The sequence below is a fragment of the Puma concolor genome, chromosome A2, assembly GCF_028749965.1.
Source record: "Puma concolor isolate L17-30 chromosome A2, mPumCon1.1.hap2, whole genome shotgun sequence".
Classification (NCBI taxonomy): domain Eukaryota; kingdom Metazoa; phylum Chordata; class Mammalia; order Carnivora; family Felidae; genus Puma; species Puma concolor.
In genome coordinates this window covers 89,220,559-89,240,481 of record NC_141668.1, presented here as the reverse complement: position 1 = coordinate 89,240,481, position 19,923 = coordinate 89,220,559, and the positions used below count along the sequence as shown (strand labels likewise).

Below are 19,923 nucleotides of genomic sequence, written 5' to 3'. Positions count from 1 at the left end.
AGAGATACAAGCCCTACTTAACTGATGACTCCAAATATGGCTGCTAATATGTTTTTGCAACTAATGGTTGGAAAACCATTACATTGTTAGAACGTATTTTCTTTTCTGAGTGAACACTGGCCTTAATCTAACTTTATTACCATAGTTTTGCTTCTGTGCATGTGCACTAAGGACACATGCTAAAAATCCCTAGAAAGAAAAATTCCAGTCACGCATGGTATCTTGAAAATAACCTCAGCACTGCCCATATTAACTACAAAGGTACATAAATGAGTTTGATGAGAACAAATTCAGCACTTTTGAAAATATTTCAAGGTTTAGGAATGCATCCTAAATTGACAACATACATAACAAATGTTTAACCTAATGGGTTAATTCTAAAATACTCCATGTGGAAGGATTTGCGTTTCATAAATATAGATGTACAGAATGACAAGCCCCACATCATAAAAGAGTAAAAGCACCATTTAGCACTTAACAAGCAAAGTCACTTATCCTTTATGCTTGTTTGAGAGTGAAATCTTTTCATCCTGGTGATGTTTTTCAGTAAAACCTGCCCATGAAAAGCTCTTCATGAGAATTGGCCACTGCTATTCTGGCATAAAACAGATGTACTAAATTGACAGATGACTTTTTCCCAGCCTCACTAGCTTACCAAAAGGCCTTATTCCGTAAAGTCTGAGCAATATAGCAGAACACAGTCACTGGCAACCATGTCAGAAACCTAATGTCTCTGAATTCACTTGCTAGTAGAGAACGTTCATTTTGCAGTAAATGTTTGTGAACACCCTTGGGCAGACCCCTCACAAGATCCATGCTGGTGGGGTTCTTCTTAGGATAAAAGAGAAATCTTGGTCTTAATCATTTTTGTGGGGCACTCATCCTTTTATCCTAAGAATCTCCCTCACCCAAATCCGCATCTCATTCACACATCACATTTTTTTGTGTACGTGTCTAAGTCACAACCTGTCATGTGTATAATGAAGTGGGCCAATTTTTGCATGTGTACCTTGAAAGCAAATGGCTCGGTAAAGAGCCTTTGTGAATTGACTTACTAAAGAGTGAATAATTACCACATTTACTGGGGATGAAAACCAATATGTTGCTAACTATGGTCTTAAACGCATTTATCAGATTTCAATAATATGAGTACCATCATGACCCATCCCCTCATGCTATCCATTATCAAAATACTGTCACATTTTTGGCACAAATGATTTTTGGAGATGAGCATAGTACATTTGTTGCAAAGCATATTTATCCTTTACTAATTTGACTGTGTTATCTGATGTAGAGGACTTCTGTATTTTTTAAAGCCCATTCCTTAATATATTCAGGAAATAAGTATTTTCTAAAATGCAAATAACTGAAAAAAAACAGACAATAAATTAAGGTTAGTTATTAACTACTACTTTCCTATTTATACTTTATACACAACATTTATGCCAAATGTAGTACCAAGCTACATGTACCTTGACATATGGTTATGAGCAAATATTGCATGTTGCATTACATTAAAAAGTTAAATATATGTATATATCAGGTGTAGGAGAATAAGAAATAACTTCTTTAATTTTTATTTTCAAAAGAGATGAAAAATCCTATATTGCATCTAAACCTGATCAGACTTTTATGACTAATCACAGTGCTGCATGCATTGAAAGGCATTTTTTAACTTGTGTTATATTTCATTATTTGCTGTCATTGGTTTTCCACTAGAGTAAGGTAAGTCCTCTTACTAATTCTGGGTAATTGTTGCCTAATAGTCTCATCAGTGTTACCTGCATTAACAAAAGTCTTGTCGAAGACCTTTGCAATTAAAAAAAGATCTGTGAAAACAAAGTTATGTATGATATTGGGATATACTGGGACATTTGGAACCTAGATCATGTAAAGTCAGAGTTCAGCAAAATTGTGGTAATTCTTTAGTGTACGTGCAATATTGGGCACAACAGCATAGACAGAGTGCTAATCAGCATAGCTTTATTGAGTAACAAATTTCACTCTGTGCCTGAGACTGTATTAGAGAAATTAAAAACTAGAGATGAGTGTCAAAGACCTAGGGGCTCTGATTAAATGTAATGTCTCTCAAAAGATCTGTTGTGCGGGAGATGAGTGCGGGTATCTTGACTTTTTAATTCTGTTTTAAATTAATAAGTGAATTGGCAGGGGTGCCTGGGTGGTTCAGTCAATTGAGTGTCTGACTCTTGGTTTGAGCTCAGGTCATGATCTCATGGTTCACGAGTTTGAGCCCCACGACGGGCTCCGCGCTAGCAGTATGAGACTTGCTTGGGATTCTCTCTCTCCCTCTCTCTCTCTGCCCCTCCCCTGCTCCCTCTCTCTCTCTCTCTCTCTCTCTCTCTCAAAATAAATTAATAAACATTAAAAAATATTTTTAAAAAATAAGTGAATTGGCAGAAAGTAGTGGACCTGTTCTTAACATTTGTGAGTTCTAGATCCTATCCATAGGTAAGATTTGCCTTCTTTAATATGTAGTTACATTTGTCCTCCAGTGGTGATATTTTAAAACTTAGGAAAGAAGTTAAAATGGTTTTATCATTTATTAATCATCTGCATGTTATGCTAGGGGTTTTCACTTAATCCTTACAACTCCCTGAGGTACACATTATTAGATATTATTCTTCTTCCCTCTTAGCAGAGAAAATAAATACGAGATTTTCAACATTTGTGAGATATCTGAGCCTACATTTATCTATATGTAGCCTTCCTAAAAATGCAGGGTGTTGAAAATAAAATGTCCGGCATCCTCTACTCAGGGGAGTTTCATTGATTAGTTTGAACAGCGGCATCTCATCTTGTACTCACCAGTATTTCTCTAAAAGATGTGACAGTCCCCTGGATTCTTACTTCTGCATTCATATAAGGTGTTAATTATTGTATCATATGTTTTGATATGAATAAATAAATGACTGATCGGTAAAAAAAGCCTACGTTTCGAGGATCTCAAATTACTTCTGCCAAGGCTCTATCTTCCCCATTTCTATTGGAAAATCCAATAAAAATCAATTGAAATTTTTTTTCATAATAATTGATGAGCTAACATAGCGGCTCCAGTGAAGAGTAACAGTTCAAAATAGCATAGAGTCTTTCTTGAAAGTTCTTGCAAGATCCATATTCCCTATGCAGAAACAGAGAAGGGTCTTATATTTCCATCTAAGTCTCTAAAGTCACTCGGCGATAGTGGAAATTTAAGTTAGCGTTTCCAACATGCCACTGACACTCAGTCTCCCTTCTTTCAATGACTTACAAGGGAGAATTTAAAAATGGACCAAGTTCTATGCACAGCCAAAGCAAATCAATATGCCAAGTAGCCTAGTTGATATGCCTTGGGATGAATATTACCTGCTTTCATTGTACTTAAAATTTTTTTAAAATTACTTTCCCCTGTAATTGCAGTGGAAAAATAAATCTTTAAAATTCCATCACACCAGTAATTATTTTGGTAATAAGGTTATCTATAGCTATATATCTACATATACCAGAAACAAAAATAGGGGGTGCCTGGGTGTCTCAGTAGGTTAAGCATCCGACTCTTGATTTCACCTCAGGGCATGATCTCAGGTTGGTGAAGTCAAGCCCCACGTCAGGCTCTGCACTGAAGCCTGCTTGGGATTCTGTCTCTCCCCCCCCCCCCCCACCTCTCTCTGCCCCTCCCTCCCTCTGTCTCTCTACCCCTACCCTGTTATATAGAAAAGTTGCTTTAAAGCCATTAAATGTACACCTCAACTTTCATTAAAACTTTAATGTTCCTTTGTTCCCATATATTGAGGTCACTTTCATGTCAATCTAGATTGACATCGAGATAACTAAATATCTTGAGTGTTCTGAGTTTTCTTTTCCTATGTAAAATATCTTAACTATTTTAAATTATCTTTGAGTACCTTGTATCTTTAAACATGTTTACAACAGAATAATTTTCATTGCTTTAACTTTGCAGTTATTCTTTATAGTTAAAGAGTAATGATTTACAACAGGAATCCAATCAGTAAGTCACCAAAAGTTCAACAAACATGCCTTGACCACCCACGGGTGAGGCAGGAGTCTCAGTGCTATGGTGTGGGGGTGGGAGGGAATGGGGGGCAAGCCACGACACTGACAGAACACAGTTAATCTCCATTCAAAGCAGAAAATGAGCACGATGAGGGTTCAAAGTAGGGGGGACATCGCTTCAGGGAGCAATAAATAAAATGTGATACTTGGAAAAAATGTAGAAACACAAGAAGTGATGTAGGGGATTGGTCAGTGAGGCAGATGGAAGAGGTTCAGCGTGACTCTGACTAGAGCAGTCTGTATGGGAACGTAGTTGAAGAAAGGACTTAAACAACAGAGTAAGATTAAACCTGCAGAGAACTTGAAGTATCGGGCTAGGTTGGCTTAGATGTGGCTCCATAGACAAGAGGATTGCGAATGGCTTGTTCCAAGGCAGAGTCAGCATTTGAGGGAAAGTTTACAGAGTCTGGTGTGCAAAACACGCTGTATGTATGTGGAAAGATAGGCACAATGTATCAATGATACTTTATCAGGATCTCGTGGTTTCTTTTCAGTGGTGTTTTTTCCATAAAGGGAGAGAGTGAGAAGACTAGGTTAGGAGGCCACCATGATACCCAGGGAAAAGGCCACAAGATGACCTACTGTCCTGGGAGGAAGATGACCAGTGTCAGTCCTGGTATTTTGTGACTAAAGAGGCGACAGGATTTTTTCTCCTGACACTTGACTAGTTCAAGACATTAACTCATTGTCCTCTTTTTGTAACTGGACTTTACATAGGTAGCAATTAGTACTTATAGCAGATAATAAATAATAAAGTTAATAATATTTAATTATTATAAAATCATTAAAAAACATAATATGTAATAATAAATTCACTTCATCCTTCAACCATGACATTGAAACTGGTCAACTTAGTTGATATATGTAACACTGTCACATCAGGGGAGAAAGGAAGGGTGGTAAAGTTACTGAAGATAAACCTCTTTTTGTGTGTGTTTTTCTCTACAGTGGCTTCAGAGTGTATTCTAGCTTCCATTCTATAGTGTCTAGCAGTTTGATAATACAGAAACCCAGAGTAGAAAGTTATTAGCACCTCAATACAAAATATATATATCAAAGTGATGTCTATTTTTTTATCAGGTTTTCAGCACAGGTATTATTGCTTTTTGATTAAACATATCTGATGATACTGACTTTATGTATTTTCCTTTGAGACATTTTATTATAAATATTTTCTAATGATCAAACAACTATAAAATCATCATTTTAAAGGTTTCTGTATGTTACAAATGTTAATATGATATTACTTAATTGTAATATCTAGTATAATATACTAGGTAAAAAAGTATCATTTTACACCCTGCCTGGTATAGTGATCATTAATAACCCAAAACATGCCACTGAGTGCAAAATTGCCCCTTCCCTTCTCTTTACCCTAATTCAAGTTCATGTCATGTTGACCTTCGTGGTGGAATCAGATCACACATGACATTATCCCACTCCAGATACATTTTATGTTTCCCTGAAATTAAGGAGGAAAAAACTTGGTGTCCACACAGTTTTTAAGAGACTCAGTAAAGCTGAAAAATATCGATAGGCTCACATTTAAAAACCACGTTTCGGGGGGTGCCTGGGTAGCTCAGTCAGTTAAGTGTCAGACTCCGGAGCAGGTCATGATCTCACAGTTCTGGGTTCAAGCCCCGCATCGGACTCTGTGCTGACCAACAGCTCAGAGCCTGGAGCCTGCTTTGGATTCTGTATCTCCCTCTCTCTCTGCCCCTCCCCTGCTCCCACTCTGTCTCTCAAAAATAAATAAACATTAAAAAAAATTTTTAAAGCCACATTTTGATGCCACCTATAGATAGGTTGTCACTCAGGTCAGCATGTGAAAGAAGTATGGTTCTTTTTAGTGATGTTATAGATAACGATCCTTTTTAAAGCATATTTTCCATTCCAAAACTTTTAACCACCGTCTCTACCAATATTGCACAATTTCCTACCGACTCCCAAAATCCATCTTCCGTACTTTTAGCAGCTTCACGTATAGTATGTATGTATGCATATGTGTACGTACATACGTGGAGGAAATATATGACCCCTACACAATTACACATTTAATTACACCTTCTTGGTATTTATGATCTTTTTTCCAGTCAAGTGCCTTTCTTTTCCATAAGACCATGTTTATAGAGCCCAGATGCCTATTGTTTGCAGAAGACCATGAAATCCAACTTCCTGAGAAAAATTTGCTTTCTTTTTTTGCCCCTGAGTCTAATCAAATAAGAAGTTCAAGCTGATTCAGCTAACAACTTTGTTTTTCCTCTGTTTGTTTTTGCTTTTTAAGCTTTAAATGAGAATGTTCGCTAAAGGAATCAAATTCTGTTTCCTACTTGTTAAAGATGTGTTTAAATAAGGTAGTGGGTACAGCACACACTTCCTCGCTAATGAAATCCACCCAAGTAGACAGTTTCAGAAAAAAGTCCAAGAATAAAATTCAAAAGCCAGAACAGTTTCATTCCACTTTCACTGTGAATCAAGAGAATTTACCATATTTTCCGGTTTGGAGCTCACTAGTGAACAGAAGGGGCTTTCTTCAAGGCCAAAGACAGTGAATACAGGCGTCAACCTTTAGTTATTCTGTCTTGGGGGAGTAATGTCAGCATGACCTATTAACCATGAACATTTTCAAATAAGTATCAGGCTAACGTAGAACATAGACTACATTGCGCTTTCAGTGATGGGACTTACGTGCTCTTTCTCCTTTCCCTCCCTGCCTCTATCCTTTCTGACGTTAAACAGCACTCGCAAACAAAATTACATGATGAATTTTTCACGACAACACGGGCTCAGGCACTTCTACAACAGAAGACGAAGGTCACTTAGACGATACCCATGAAGAATCAAAAAGTTTATTTTCCTTCCAACATGTGACGTGTTGCTTTCCCATTCTTTTAAAATCTCGCACTGCATCTGATATCAGGAAAATTCTGTGAAGGACTCGGTGATTAACGGAAAGCCCTTCTCAAGACCGAGTGCACACCACTTCCCCACACTGTGAACTAATGACAAGTGACTTATTTTCTCATAAGTAAATGTCTTCATGTTGCTGTGTCCGTGAAAATTGTGATCTGTTGTAATATCAGTTACAGTGGCAGTATTGAAAATAAGAAATAGTTTAACAGAAAAAAAAGTTTAAGCACAAAAATTTAAGAGATTTTATGTTTAAAATGGCATTTAGTACAGAATTTAACATTCTTGGTCACAAAGCTATTTAAGTGGACTGTATTTCAGCTATGTATCATGTTTTATATGATTAAATTATCATTGTTTGTTTTATGTATTATCTTCTACAGTATAACACACTGACACTGTATTTACTTGTTTTGTTGCAATATTTTGCTGCTGAATTTCAGGCTACTTATATTCTGCAGAAAATTCATTGAAATACCTACTCAAGAAGATAGTTGTAAAGATATTGTATCTCCTTTAATATACTCCTTAAAATGTATGTTGGTTTAGCGTTGTTTTGTGGATAAGAAAAATGCTTGACCTTGAAATATTTTCTACTTAAAAATTGTGGATGAAAACCCTATCTCCCACAAAGTTCCCAGCTCCTTGTCTAAAGATTTTTTTAAAGTGTTCTGTGGCTGATTTACTAACAGTGACTGCCATTTTGTGTCTGTGGTAACAAGAGTGATTTGTAAAACAGTGGATGTTTTCATTGTGTTCTCTTCGTGGATTGTTCTTCCTGCGGGTCATTCTCATACCTTCTGATGAAGTTGTACCAACACCAGCAACATTGTGATGGCCCTGTAGCCCTGAACTCTTGATTAACCTAACTGAAAGGTTGTACTCTAGGGTGAACCAAGCTAAAAGCCCATACTTAAATAAAAATTATGTCCATAAGCCACTTGAGGCTCATTTGTCTTTATTCACTTTTTTTAATTAAATTTTGTGTCAGATTTGGAGAGCTGATCGATTTTGGAAAAAACGGTGTCAGATGTATTTACTGGTGTTTGGTTTCATCACTGTTAATAACAATTATGAAGCCACACTTTCAATTCAACCATGTTTCTCTTATTCTATTTCTATTAATCACTCTGTTTCTATTAATCACTCTGTAATTACAGTAAGAAAAGTCAATAGAGAATTCTGAAAATTATTGAATTCCTGAGAAATGTTGTTAGCTGCTACATAAATACCTGGCTCATAATGAGCCCTCATGCATTCATTCAGCAAATATTTGTGGAATGCTTGCTATGTGGTAGGCACTTTGCTAAGTGTTGAGAATAAAAATGGTGATTGGGGCATTTTCCCTGCTTGTAACGTCTACCAAATAAAAAGCATGTTGGTACTGTTGATTTCCCAGAGGATTAAAAAATATCTAAGTAATAGAGTAATAAAAGGCAATAGTATTTCTCACTGAACAGGGAAATGATAAAGGATGATCTCTCTGAGAAGCTTAGCTAAACTTTATTTTAAGCCTAATATCAAATCCATTGTGAATCATTGCCTTGAGATACAGGTCTTCTTTTCTCTGCCAACCTAATTTAATATATGACTTATTTTACACTTTGGTGCACTATTTAACCCATGATTGTCTGTAACTGTTGTATCTTAATTGTTGACTTCTCCTTTCTTGATTCACAAATTGTCTGCTGCTGGTTCCCCATTTGATGGCATTTTTGGTTCGTTTTCTCATTGGTAGAAGGGGTTGAATTTTTCCCAAAGCTTTGTCTTTCCATGCCTTGCGTGTCTGCCATAGACCTACCAGGGGAGCAGGGCTAAGCTATTGTATAGCACTCCCAGTCACCTGTCTTCCTACCGTGAGGACAGGGCTGGCATCCCTTTCAGTCCATCGCCTCAAAGTTTTAATAGTGTACGTGGGGACTTGCATGTAATTGGCTTATTTAATTTGAAAATGTAGTCAGAGTAGGACTTCAACTATTGTTGGTTCAACTGACTTACCTTCCTAAAAGAAACAAAGTTTAATAATACCAGAGATTTAAAAATATTTGCATGACCAAGTTTCCATGGTTTCTACACAGTTATCTCTTATTCACCATACATTCTAATGTAAATTATACTCAATATCTGAATCTTAGGGGCGCCTGGGTGTCTCAGTGGGTTAGGCGTCCGACTTTGGCTCAGGTCATGATCTCACAGTTTGTGAGTTCAAGTCCTGCGTCTGGCTCTCTGCTGTTGGCACTGATCCCACTTCAGATCCTCTTTTCCCCTCTCTCTCTCTACCCCTCCCCCATTCACATTCTGTCTCTGTCTCTCAAAAATAAACATTAAAAAAAATTTTAAATATATCTGATCTTAAATATAGGCAGTATCACAGATATCTTACCCTTTATCTAAGAAAGAACATGATATGTATATTACTTGGGAAATTCCCCAAATTGAGATGGTCACTCTTGTCCTTACATTTCAAGGTTAAAAAAAGTATAGGCAATCACTAAAATGTGTACCCATTCATTTTAATGTTTGCCAATTGAAATTTTTTGACAACTTGTAGTGCCTTTTTGTACTTTATCTTTTCAACTTTCCTATACATGGCAATTGCCACTTTTTAAATTTTTTTTAATGTTTTTATTTTATTTTTGAGAGAAAAAGAGCGTGAGTGGGGGAGGAGCAGAGAGCAAGAGAGAGACACAGAATCCAAAGCAGGCTCCAGGCTCTGAGCTGTCAGCACAGAGCCTGATGCAGGGCTCAAACCCACGAACCGTGAGATCATGACCTGAACTGAAGTCGGAGACTTAACTGACTAAGCCACCCAGGCACCCCAGGAGTTGCCACTTTTAACACTAAATAATATGCCTTTTTCCTAGCTTACTTTTATAAAAAGATGTGCACTATTTACTTGAGATGGGCATTTAGGATGTGTTTCAAATAAAATTTGTTTTTCAAATATGTTTATTGGTTGGGGATAGGGTATCTAGATATCTTGGGATCAAGTTTCTATCATCCAGACAGAACACTGAAGCATTCCTCTCTTGGAAAAAAAACCTATAAACTGAAATTTGAGGAATTGTATAATGAACCAGCCAGAACACCTTGCTCACACAAGTAGCTTCCAATCAACTTTTTTTTACTCATGGTAGCTTTGTTATTCAGAAGTGGAGAAAGGATGGACTAGCCAACAAGTGGTACTAAGACAATTTGTTATTCAAGTGAAAAAACAGAACTAGATCCCTAGACATATTACACAAAAACAAACCCCAGGTAGATTAAAGACATATGGCAGAAGTAAAACTTTACAACTTTTAGAAGAAAATATCATTATGGGATCACGGGAAGAAAGGGTTTCTTGAACATTACATAAAACACACCATAAGAAAAGGATTATAGGATTATGGTTTGACTAGATTCAGTTGTAAAACTTCTGTATAACAGAAGAGACCACAAAGTTTAAAAGCCAGCCACTGAATGAGAGAAGATAGAGTCACAATTTACAGTCAATAAAGGCTTAGACTCTAGAAAATGTAAAGAACTCATGCAAATAGATAATAGAAGGTAATAATGTGATTTGGGGGGGCACCTGGCCGGCTCAGTCAGTGGAGCGTGTGACTCTTGATCCCAGGGTTGTAAGTTCGAATCCCACATTGGGTGTAGAAAACATGGGATGGAGACCAAAAAAATACAGTATTGTACTATTTTTTTTTTAAATAAAGTCTTTTAAAAGTAATAATGTAATTTTCTTTAAATTGAACATTTAAATCAAAAATTTACTGAAGGAAAAACTGGAATGACAGAAGATTAAAGCGTTCAACCTCACCAATAATCAAAAAAACATCATTTAAAACAAGAATGATGTCATACCTAATCAGGGAGGCAAAAATCATAATCTGAATATAGGGGTATTGAAAAGAAGAACTCTCATACACCGCTGGTTTATGTTGGGACAGCCTTGTTTTAAAATGTAGGCTTTATTATCCAGGTCTGGTGAGACCAGCAGGTCAGGATACAATTGCCATTGAGAAGACAGTTTGTTTTGGACAGCGCCCAGGAGGAAGAAGCATCCATACCACACAGGGGTCACATGGGGAGCATCAGGGTTGATGAAGAGGCAGAAGGAATGAGGGAAAGCATGGCCTGAGCCTTTGCTGTGGTCTCCCTGGGAAAGGCAAGGCAGGGTAAGCAGGCTTAGAACTGGCTAGTTTGAATGACTTCTGCAGGCTCTGTGGTTTAGGGACTGCTTCTAAGGCCCTGGAATGATCAGGGCAGAGTAATATTGCCTCCTGGAGCATAATTGCCAGAAAGAGGAGGCAGTTCAAAGAAGGGTGGTCCCTTTGTTAGTTTGCATGTGAAAGGGGTAATCATTGGAGAGTTGTTTACTGTCTCTAAGAATTGGCTAGCCCTAGGAGAGGAAGTCTCTGCTCTCTGTCAGTAAGGTCCCAGAGGTGAGGGCATCCAGAATACAGAAAATAGGGGTGCCTGGGTGACTCAGTCAGGTTAAGCATCCAACTTCGGCTCACATCATGATATCATGGTTCATGAGTGTGAGCCCCACATCAGGCTGTCTGCTGTCAGCACAGAACCTGCTTCAGATCCTCTGTCCCCCCTCTCTCTCTCTGCCCTACCCCCCCCCCCGCACCGCCCTTCCCCTGCTCACACTCTCTGTCAAAAATTAAACAAAAGGAATACAGACATTAAGAAAATACAGTTAACACATCCATTTTGTTTCTTAAAGTCTCCATATGACTGAAGTTATATATTTTTCTCTCACTGACTTATTTCACTTAGCATAAAACACTCTAGTTCCATCCACGTTGTTGCAAATGGCAAGGTTTCATTCTTTTTGATGGCCGAGTAATATTCCATTGTGTATTTATACCACATCTTCTTTATCCATTCATCAGTCAATGGACATTTAAGCTCTTTCCATAATTTGGCTATTGTTGATAGCGCTGCTATAAACATTGGGGTGCATGTGGGATTTAAGAAACAAAACAGATGAACATAAGAGAAGGAAAAATAAGATGAAAACAGAGGGAGGCAAACCATAAGAGACTCTTAAATACAGAGAACAATAAGGGTTGCTGGAGGGGAGGTGGATGGGGTGGGAGGATGGGCTAAATGGGTGATGGGCATTAAGGAGGGCACTTGTGGGGCTGAGCACTGGTTGTCATATGTAAGTAATGAATCACTAAACTGTACTCCTGGAACCATTATTACACTATATGTTAACTAACTTGAATTCAAATAAGTTAAAATTTTTTTTTAATTTTTAAAAATACAGCTAATACATCCCTGTAGAGAGCAGTGCAATATCAATAACATTGAATATGTTTATAATATCAGTAAGGTTGGATATGTACATACAACAGGACCCAGCTACTTGTAGGTATTTATCATAGAGAAACTCCCACATGTACACACGGAGAGATGTGTGCAAGAATGTTCATAAGTGCATTGCTTGGCATTGCAAATAATCAGAAACAGTCCGAGTGTGCATCAATAAGAAAATGGATAAATGGTGGTTTATTTGTAAATACTCTCTGGTGTTAAAATGAACATGCCTATTAACAATAATAACAAAATAGTTGCAAGATTATATGCCATGATGCCATTTATCAGGTTTTAAATCTTGCAAACAGAGTTGACTCTTGAACAACATGGGTTTGAACTGCATGGGTCCACTTAAATATAGATTATTTTCGGGGCGCCTGGGTGGCGCAGTCGGTTAAGCGTCCGACTTCAGCCAGGTCACGATCTCACGGTCCGTGAGTTTGAGCCCCGCGTCAGGCTCTGGGCTGATGGCTCAGAGCCTGGAGCCTGTTTCCGATTCTGTGTCTCCCTCTCTCTCTGCCCCTCCCCCGTTCATGCTCTGTCTCTCTCTGTCCCAAAAATAAATAAAAACGTTGAAAAAAAAATTAAAAAAAAAATATAGATTATTTTCGAATAAATACAGTAAGGTACTTTAAATGTATCTTGCTTTCCTTATGATTTTCTCTCTTTTTTTTTCTTTTGAGAGAGAGAGAGAGCGAGCAGGGGAGAGGTGCAGAGGAGAGAGAGAGAATCTTAAGCAGGCTCCATGCTCAGTGCAGAGCCCAACATAGGGTTCAGTCCCATGACCCTGGGATCATAACCTAAGTGGAAACCAAGAGTCAAACACTCAACCGAATGAAACCAAGAGTCAAACACTCAACCGAATGAGCCACCCAGGCACCCCTCCTTATGATTTTCTAAATAACATTTCCCCCCTCTGGCTTAGTTTATTGTAAGAATACAGTATATAAGATAAACAACATACAAAATATGTATTAATCAACTGTTAATGTTACAAGTAAGACATCTGGTCCACACGAGGCTATTAGTAGTTTGATTTGGGGGGAACCAAAAGTTATACTCAGTTTTTCAACTGCACTGAGGTCGGTGCTTCTCACCCCCATGCTGTCCAAGGGTCAGCTGTACTATATGTTGCTTATGAATACATGCATATGTAGCAAAAATATAAAAATGTATGGGAATAGTAAATAAAAATTCATGACAGTGGTTTCTGCAGGCAGGGGAATAAGATCAGAGAGGGGTGTGTGGAAGATATCAACTCTACCTAAAATGTTTTTTTTTTTTTCTATTTTAAAAGTCAAAATAAGGGGCGCCTGGGTGAGTCAGTCGGTTATGCATTCCATCCGACTTCGGCTCAGATCATGATCTCATGGTTCATGGGTTTGAGCCCTGTCTTGGGCTCTGTGCGGACAGCTCAGAGCTTGGAGCCTGCTTTGGATTCTGTGTCTCCCTCTCTCTCTGCCCCTCCCCAGCTCACTCGTGTGCTCGCTCTCTTTCTCTCTCTCTCTCTCTCAAAAATAAACATTAAAAAATAGTCAAGTAAGACACAGTAAAGTGTTCAGTTTTGAATGAGTCATGTGTATACAAAAGTGTGTTTTTATTATTTACTATTTTCATGTGAAGATCTAAATGTTATAGCAAGAAAAGAAAAGAATAAACAGGATTTCTCAGGCAGATTCATTGGGGAGACACATTAGGGAATGAGAAATATGTGTAAAGACACAAAGGCAGGAACTAGCCTAGCTCCTTACAGGGGGTGGGGGGTGTCTCAGATCTTTTGAATTCGAGGAAGGTTCACTGGGAATAGCCCAGAGAGATGTAGGAAGGCTAGTCAGGAACGAGGGAGGGGAGGCAATTTCTCACACGGACAAAATTCAACTTTAACTAGGAGGCACCACGAAGCAGATGACCTTGGATCAGTCCATCCAACCAAGAGATGGGGAGTGGTTGGAGTCAATTGAGGAAGGAAGCTGGGACACTGGAATCAAGGGGTAAACCCGGGACAACAGCCAAGCTATAATTTTAAATTGTCTGAAAAGAATTTTACTAAGGATTCGTGCTTCCTTCTCCAGAGTACCTACAAACTGCTGCACATACAAAATAAAGTAGTGAATACAAAAAGCAACTATGCATTTATTTATTGCGCAGAAAAAGAAAAAAACAAAACCCAGCCATTATTAAAAGAATGCCAGTCAGAGGTGAGCCGGTTTTGTCATTCACACTACATCTCCCGTTCAGTCCTTCGGGTGCTTATTAGAAATGAATTTCTACAGGTTTTTTGTTTTTAATCCAACATGATGGAAATTGATGCTCTCTTTATAGACATGGGAGACCACACAGTGACGGTGGAAATGTCTGCCACTCTCCAGTGGCCTTATTACCTTATTTCAGTGTCTGGACCCACTGTCTAGAAATCATGCCACTACAGCAGAGAAAGAGAAGTTCAGTCGGAAAACATAACTTTTTACGGAGAGAGGACTACTGGTGGAATAATATATGGATATGTATGTGAATAACAAAAAGGCACAGAACTGTGCATAAGAAATATTGCTTCAATAAATCTGGAGACAGTAAACTCACTCCAAAGGTAGTACAAGAATCCTTAATGTTACCATCCATCCACGGAAAGCAGACATATTGTGATAAGTTAGACACTTTTATTTTTATTTTTTTTTAATTTTTTTTCAACGTTTTTTATTTATTTTTGGGACAGAGAGAGACAGAGCATGAACGGGGGAGGGGCAGAGAGAGAGGGAGACACAGAATCGGAAACAGGCTCCAGGCTCTGAGCCATCAGCCCAGAGCCTGACGCGGGGCTCGAACTCACGGACCGTGAGATCGTGACCTGGCTGAAGTCGGACGCTTAACCAACTGCGCCACCCAGGCGCCCCAGTTAGACACTTTTAAACACCTCTACACCTCAATAGAATCTAAACAAATTCTGTTTAAGAATCACTTTAACAGAAACTGGGACGCCTGGGTGGCTCATTCGATTAAGCATCCGACCACAGCTCAGGTCACAATCTGGTGGTTCGTGGGTTGCACTCTGTCTCCATCCCTCTCAAAAAAATGAATAAACATTTTTAAAAGTTTTTAAAAGAAGCATTTTATTATTTTTTAACGTTTATTTATTTTTGAGACAGAGAATCAACGGGGGAGGGTCAGAGACAGGGAGCTGTGAGCTCCCTCCTCTGAGCTGTCAGCACAGAGCCCGACGTGGGGCTCGAACTCACGGACCGCGAGATCGTGACCTGAGCCGAAGTCGGCGGCTCAACCGACTGAGCCACCCAGGCGCCCCTAAAAGAATCATTTTAAAAGAAACTAAACAACGGTCTTAAAAGCTAAAGAGGAAAACCAATCACTCCTGATTCTGATGTAGTTTCTCTCACATTCATATTTTAGATGATGTGAAGTTGATTCTTTGGTCCACCCCTAAAATTTCTGACTGCAACATTTATGTTCTAGCACATTCCATGTTTGGAGTTTGGCAAAACCGCAAAGGAGGTCGCTGTCTTTGGCGTCTCTCCCTAAGACACACCCCACACACCAGAATCTGGCCACACCCCTGCAACATAGAAAACCATCTTGGGTCCTAGTCCTACAGATGTTAACCAATTCTCACAACGGAGAGCCAGAAAGGGCAACTCAGCTTTACTAAATGTCAGACACTGTGGTAGGCTTTGGTCTATCCGTCTCACAAAAATTGTTACTATAGACTAAACTATAACTTTCCCCAAGGGATTTGTATTTTATTTATTATTTTTTTTAATGTTTATTTACTTTTGAGAGAGGGACAGACAGACCATGAGTAGGAGAGGAGCAGAGAGAGAGGGAGACACAGAATCTGCAGCAGGCTCCAGGCTCTGAGCTGTCCGCACAGAGCCTGACATGGGACTCAAACCCATGAACCATGAGGTCATGACTTGAGCCAAAGTCAGATCACTTAACTGACTGAGCCACCCAGGTGCCCTGGGATTTATATTTGAATAAGTAGTGTTAAACTTCCAGAAATGCTTCAAGATCCAAAAGAATGAGTGTTTTAATGGTTAAATTTCAGGCCTCTGTTTAGGTGATTGAGGTAGATATTTTGGCAAAAATGCCATTAAAGTCTTCCACTTTGATAGGTCAGACAGCCTGTAAAACTGGACCTACAGATTAGTCTGCTGGACGTGTTTCAAACCCTGAGTTCATACAGATGCTCAGTATTTGATATTTTAAGTACCTACAGTGGCATATCTTCCTGGTCTTGCCTTTTACTGCCTTGGTAAGTGAGCCTTTATATTCAAGAAAATAGACCTGATTCTCAGCTGAAAGAGACAGGGACTGTCTAAGCCAGAAATAAGCAATTACATGTATATATTATGCCCATTATTTGGATGGCACTTTCTTCTCAAGGCCTTATTACCTCCATGCTGCTTGTGACCCGAGCAGGGCAGGTTTTGTAGGCCTAAGGCTCACAATTTGGTGGACTCCTTTAAGAAAAAAGAACTCAAAATTTGAAATGCAAAATTAGGTACCAATGTGAATATTTATTTAGAAAAGGAAAATAAATCACAACACGTTACAAACGTACAAGTTTTTAAAAGCTGAGAAATATCATAAACATGATCTGGAACTGCCAGACTTCATCCAGAAAAGACAGATCAGAAACACCAAGCTGTCATCTCATACACTAAGGTACAGAAACCGGGCAACTTTACACAGAGATGAACTCTCTATCGATATGAAGAACTAATAACTAAAATTGTTCTAAATTTGATGAAATCTATAAACCATAGATCCCAAAGGCTCAGCAAACTTCAAGCAGAATAAACACAGAGAAAACCACTCCACTGCACATCATAATTAAGTGGATAAAAACTGCGGATGAAGAGAAAAATCTCAACAATTCTTCCATTCTCGATCTAATACAAATTGTCCCACGCTGCTCTGAGTTCAATCTCTTCTGGCCTCCTTCGAAAACTCACTGGCAGGAACAGTGAAGAGCCTGAGGCTTTACCCTGCTCCTCACTAGCTCCCAGGTGAGACTGCCACTGTTTCACTGATGCTGCTAGAAAACACAAGACTCCAGAGAGGCAATAATCTCTCTAATTCTTATAAAATCTAGTGATGGTCTTGCCCTTTCCGTCTTCTTACTGCTTCCTCTTACTGTTCTGTTGGTGTTGTTCGAGTCTTCCCGGACTCTGCCTCTTCTACTTGAATTGCTACAATAGCCCGCCTCTGGTTCTCCTCTGCATCCACTCTGGTCCTTCGCAATCCATTCTTCAAACAGCCACTAGATTGATCTTTTCAACATGCAGATATGTTCACGACACCTCCTGCTCACAACTCCTCAAAGAGCTCACCCGACTCTTGGAACAGAACCAAAATTCATAATACGACCCATGAGGGCTTCTGTGATCTGGCCCTGCCTTTCCCTCCAGCTTCATTTTATGCCTCCCTACTCTGTGCGCCCCACCCACGTGGCCCCCTTCAGTCCCCTTCTGTGCCCCCATGTGCCTTGCTGCTTGCAGGGACAGGGCTGTTGCGCATACAGGCCCCTCTCCACGTCACCTCCGCCTCTTTTTGTTGACGCTCCACTCTATCCCGATCTGAATTGGTTTTTTGTACTTAATTAAATGTGTTTATACATCTGGATTTTGTTGTGTTTGCCTTGAGAGCATTTATCCAAGTTTGCAGTTATACTATTATGAATGTGATTAACCAAACTCTGTCTTCCCCCCTCATTAGCCTATAAATTCCATGAGAGCACTTTACCATTGTATTCTCATTATCTGCCTCAGAGTGTTTAAAAACTGACCATTGTTGGGGCGCCTGGGTGACTCATCAGTTAAACATCCAACTTCAGGTCATGATCTCACGGCTCATGAGTTCAAGCCCCGCAATGGTCAGCTGTGCTGACCTGACCAGCTCAGGACCTGGAGCCTGCTTCCAATTCTGTCTCTCCTCCTCCCCTGCTCGCACTCTCTCTCTCTTTCTCTCTCTCAAATATAAAAAACATTTTAAAAACTATTTTTAAAAAACTGACCATTGTTAAAATAAATGAGTGCATAAGTACTTCTAAATATATTAAACTCTTTATTAGCCTTATGTCACTGGGCAAGTCACTTAATATTAGTCTGTTCATCTGTGATATGAGAGAAATAATACCTACTTATGAAACTACTGTGGGAATTAAATACATTTAGGACATGTATAGCATATGATATATAGCTTGTAAAGTTATCACAGTTCTTCCTATCAACAAACACAATGCTTTCAAGTCAAAATACAAATGAGAAATTGAGAGAATATATCTGTAACATACATCACAGATAAAGAACTAATATCCCTACTATTAAACATATGAAAAGATGTTCAGCTTCACTCATTACAAGAAAAATTGTAAAGAAATCTCACTGAGATACCATTTCTCACCTACCAAAATGGCAAAATTCGTTAGCTTGACAATGCAAGCTTGGAAAGACTTTGGAACACAAGGTTTCTCATACATTGCTGGTGGGAATGCAAACTGACATAACCCGCAAGGAGAGGACAATGGCAATAGTTCAGAAAACCACACGTGCATTTACCTATTTGACCCAGGGCACACTGACCCCACTTCTAAGAATTTACTCTGAAGATAGAGCTGCAAAAATATATATGAAAATGTATATGCACAAGGGTCTTCATTACAACATCATTTGTGACTGCAAAATATTGCAAAGTAATAAATGCCCTAACATAGGTGATTGTTTGAACAGCGTGGTGCATACACACAATAGACTACTATGTGGCTGTGAAAAAGGATGGAGAATAGCTCTGTGAAGTGATGCGGAGTGACTTCCATAAGATATTGTGAAGTGAACAAAGCTAAATACAAAAGAGCATATACAACTGCCATTTGTGTAAGAAAGAAGTGAAGGCAGGAACACACATATGTATGGGTCAGTTTTACACGAGAAACACGGAAAGGATAAGGCAGGAAAACATGAAGTTGATTACTCCCAGGAGATTGGAGGGAACGGGTGGCACAAAGGAGGGAAGACACTTCTCTCAGTTTACCGATTGTGTGGCTCTCTCTTTAGGGGTCATGTTAATGATCTGCAAGTTCAAAAGCTTAAATCGCCACCAAGGATGGAAAAGGGGGGGTGGGGGAGATAAAACTGAAAGTAAACTCATCTCTAAACTAGAAATGAGCAGCATCTAACTGGCAAAGTTGTTATGACAGGAGTTAATATCTAGAAAGTGCTTAGAACAGCGCCTAGCCTTTATAAACACTGGACAAGTGTTAATCAGTGTTCTGATATAATTGTTATAGCAGGCACCCGGTGCTATTTCGAAAAGTACATCAGCACCACCTAGGGGCTTATGTCAGCCCCTAGTAAGGTGTATCTCACCCCATTCCAGACCTACTGAATTAGAATCTGCATTCTTAAGTCAATCAGAGAAGACGGATATCACGTGATTTCACTCATAGGTGGAATTTGAGAAGCTTAACAGAGGATCATAGGGGAAGGGAAGGAAAAAGAAGATAAAAACAGGGAGGCAAACCCTAAGAGACTCTCCAATACAGAGAACAAACTGAGGGTTGATGGGGGTGGAGGGTGGGGGTATGGGGAGGTGAGGTAAATGAGA

General features: G+C 39.1%; 1 protein-coding gene across 2 annotated transcripts in view; it reads left to right on the top strand.

Moving 5' to 3' along the window:
- Positions 1-7,921, top strand: part of RELN (reelin) — a 535,402-nt gene extending 527,481 nt beyond the window's left edge. The window contains exons 65-66 of one of the 2 annotated variants that reach the window (XM_086696880.1): positions 1,590-1,725; positions 6,811-7,921. In XM_086696880.1, the coding sequence (XP_086553006.1) occupies positions 1,590-1,719 (130 nt within the window). In that variant the 3' untranslated portion in view covers positions 1,720-1,725; positions 6,811-7,921. The remainder of the gene's footprint in view (positions 1-1,589; positions 1,726-6,810) is intronic. The other variant, XM_025929644.2, reaches the window with a different exon arrangement.
- The last annotated feature ends 12,002 nt before the right edge of the window (positions 7,922-19,923 follow it).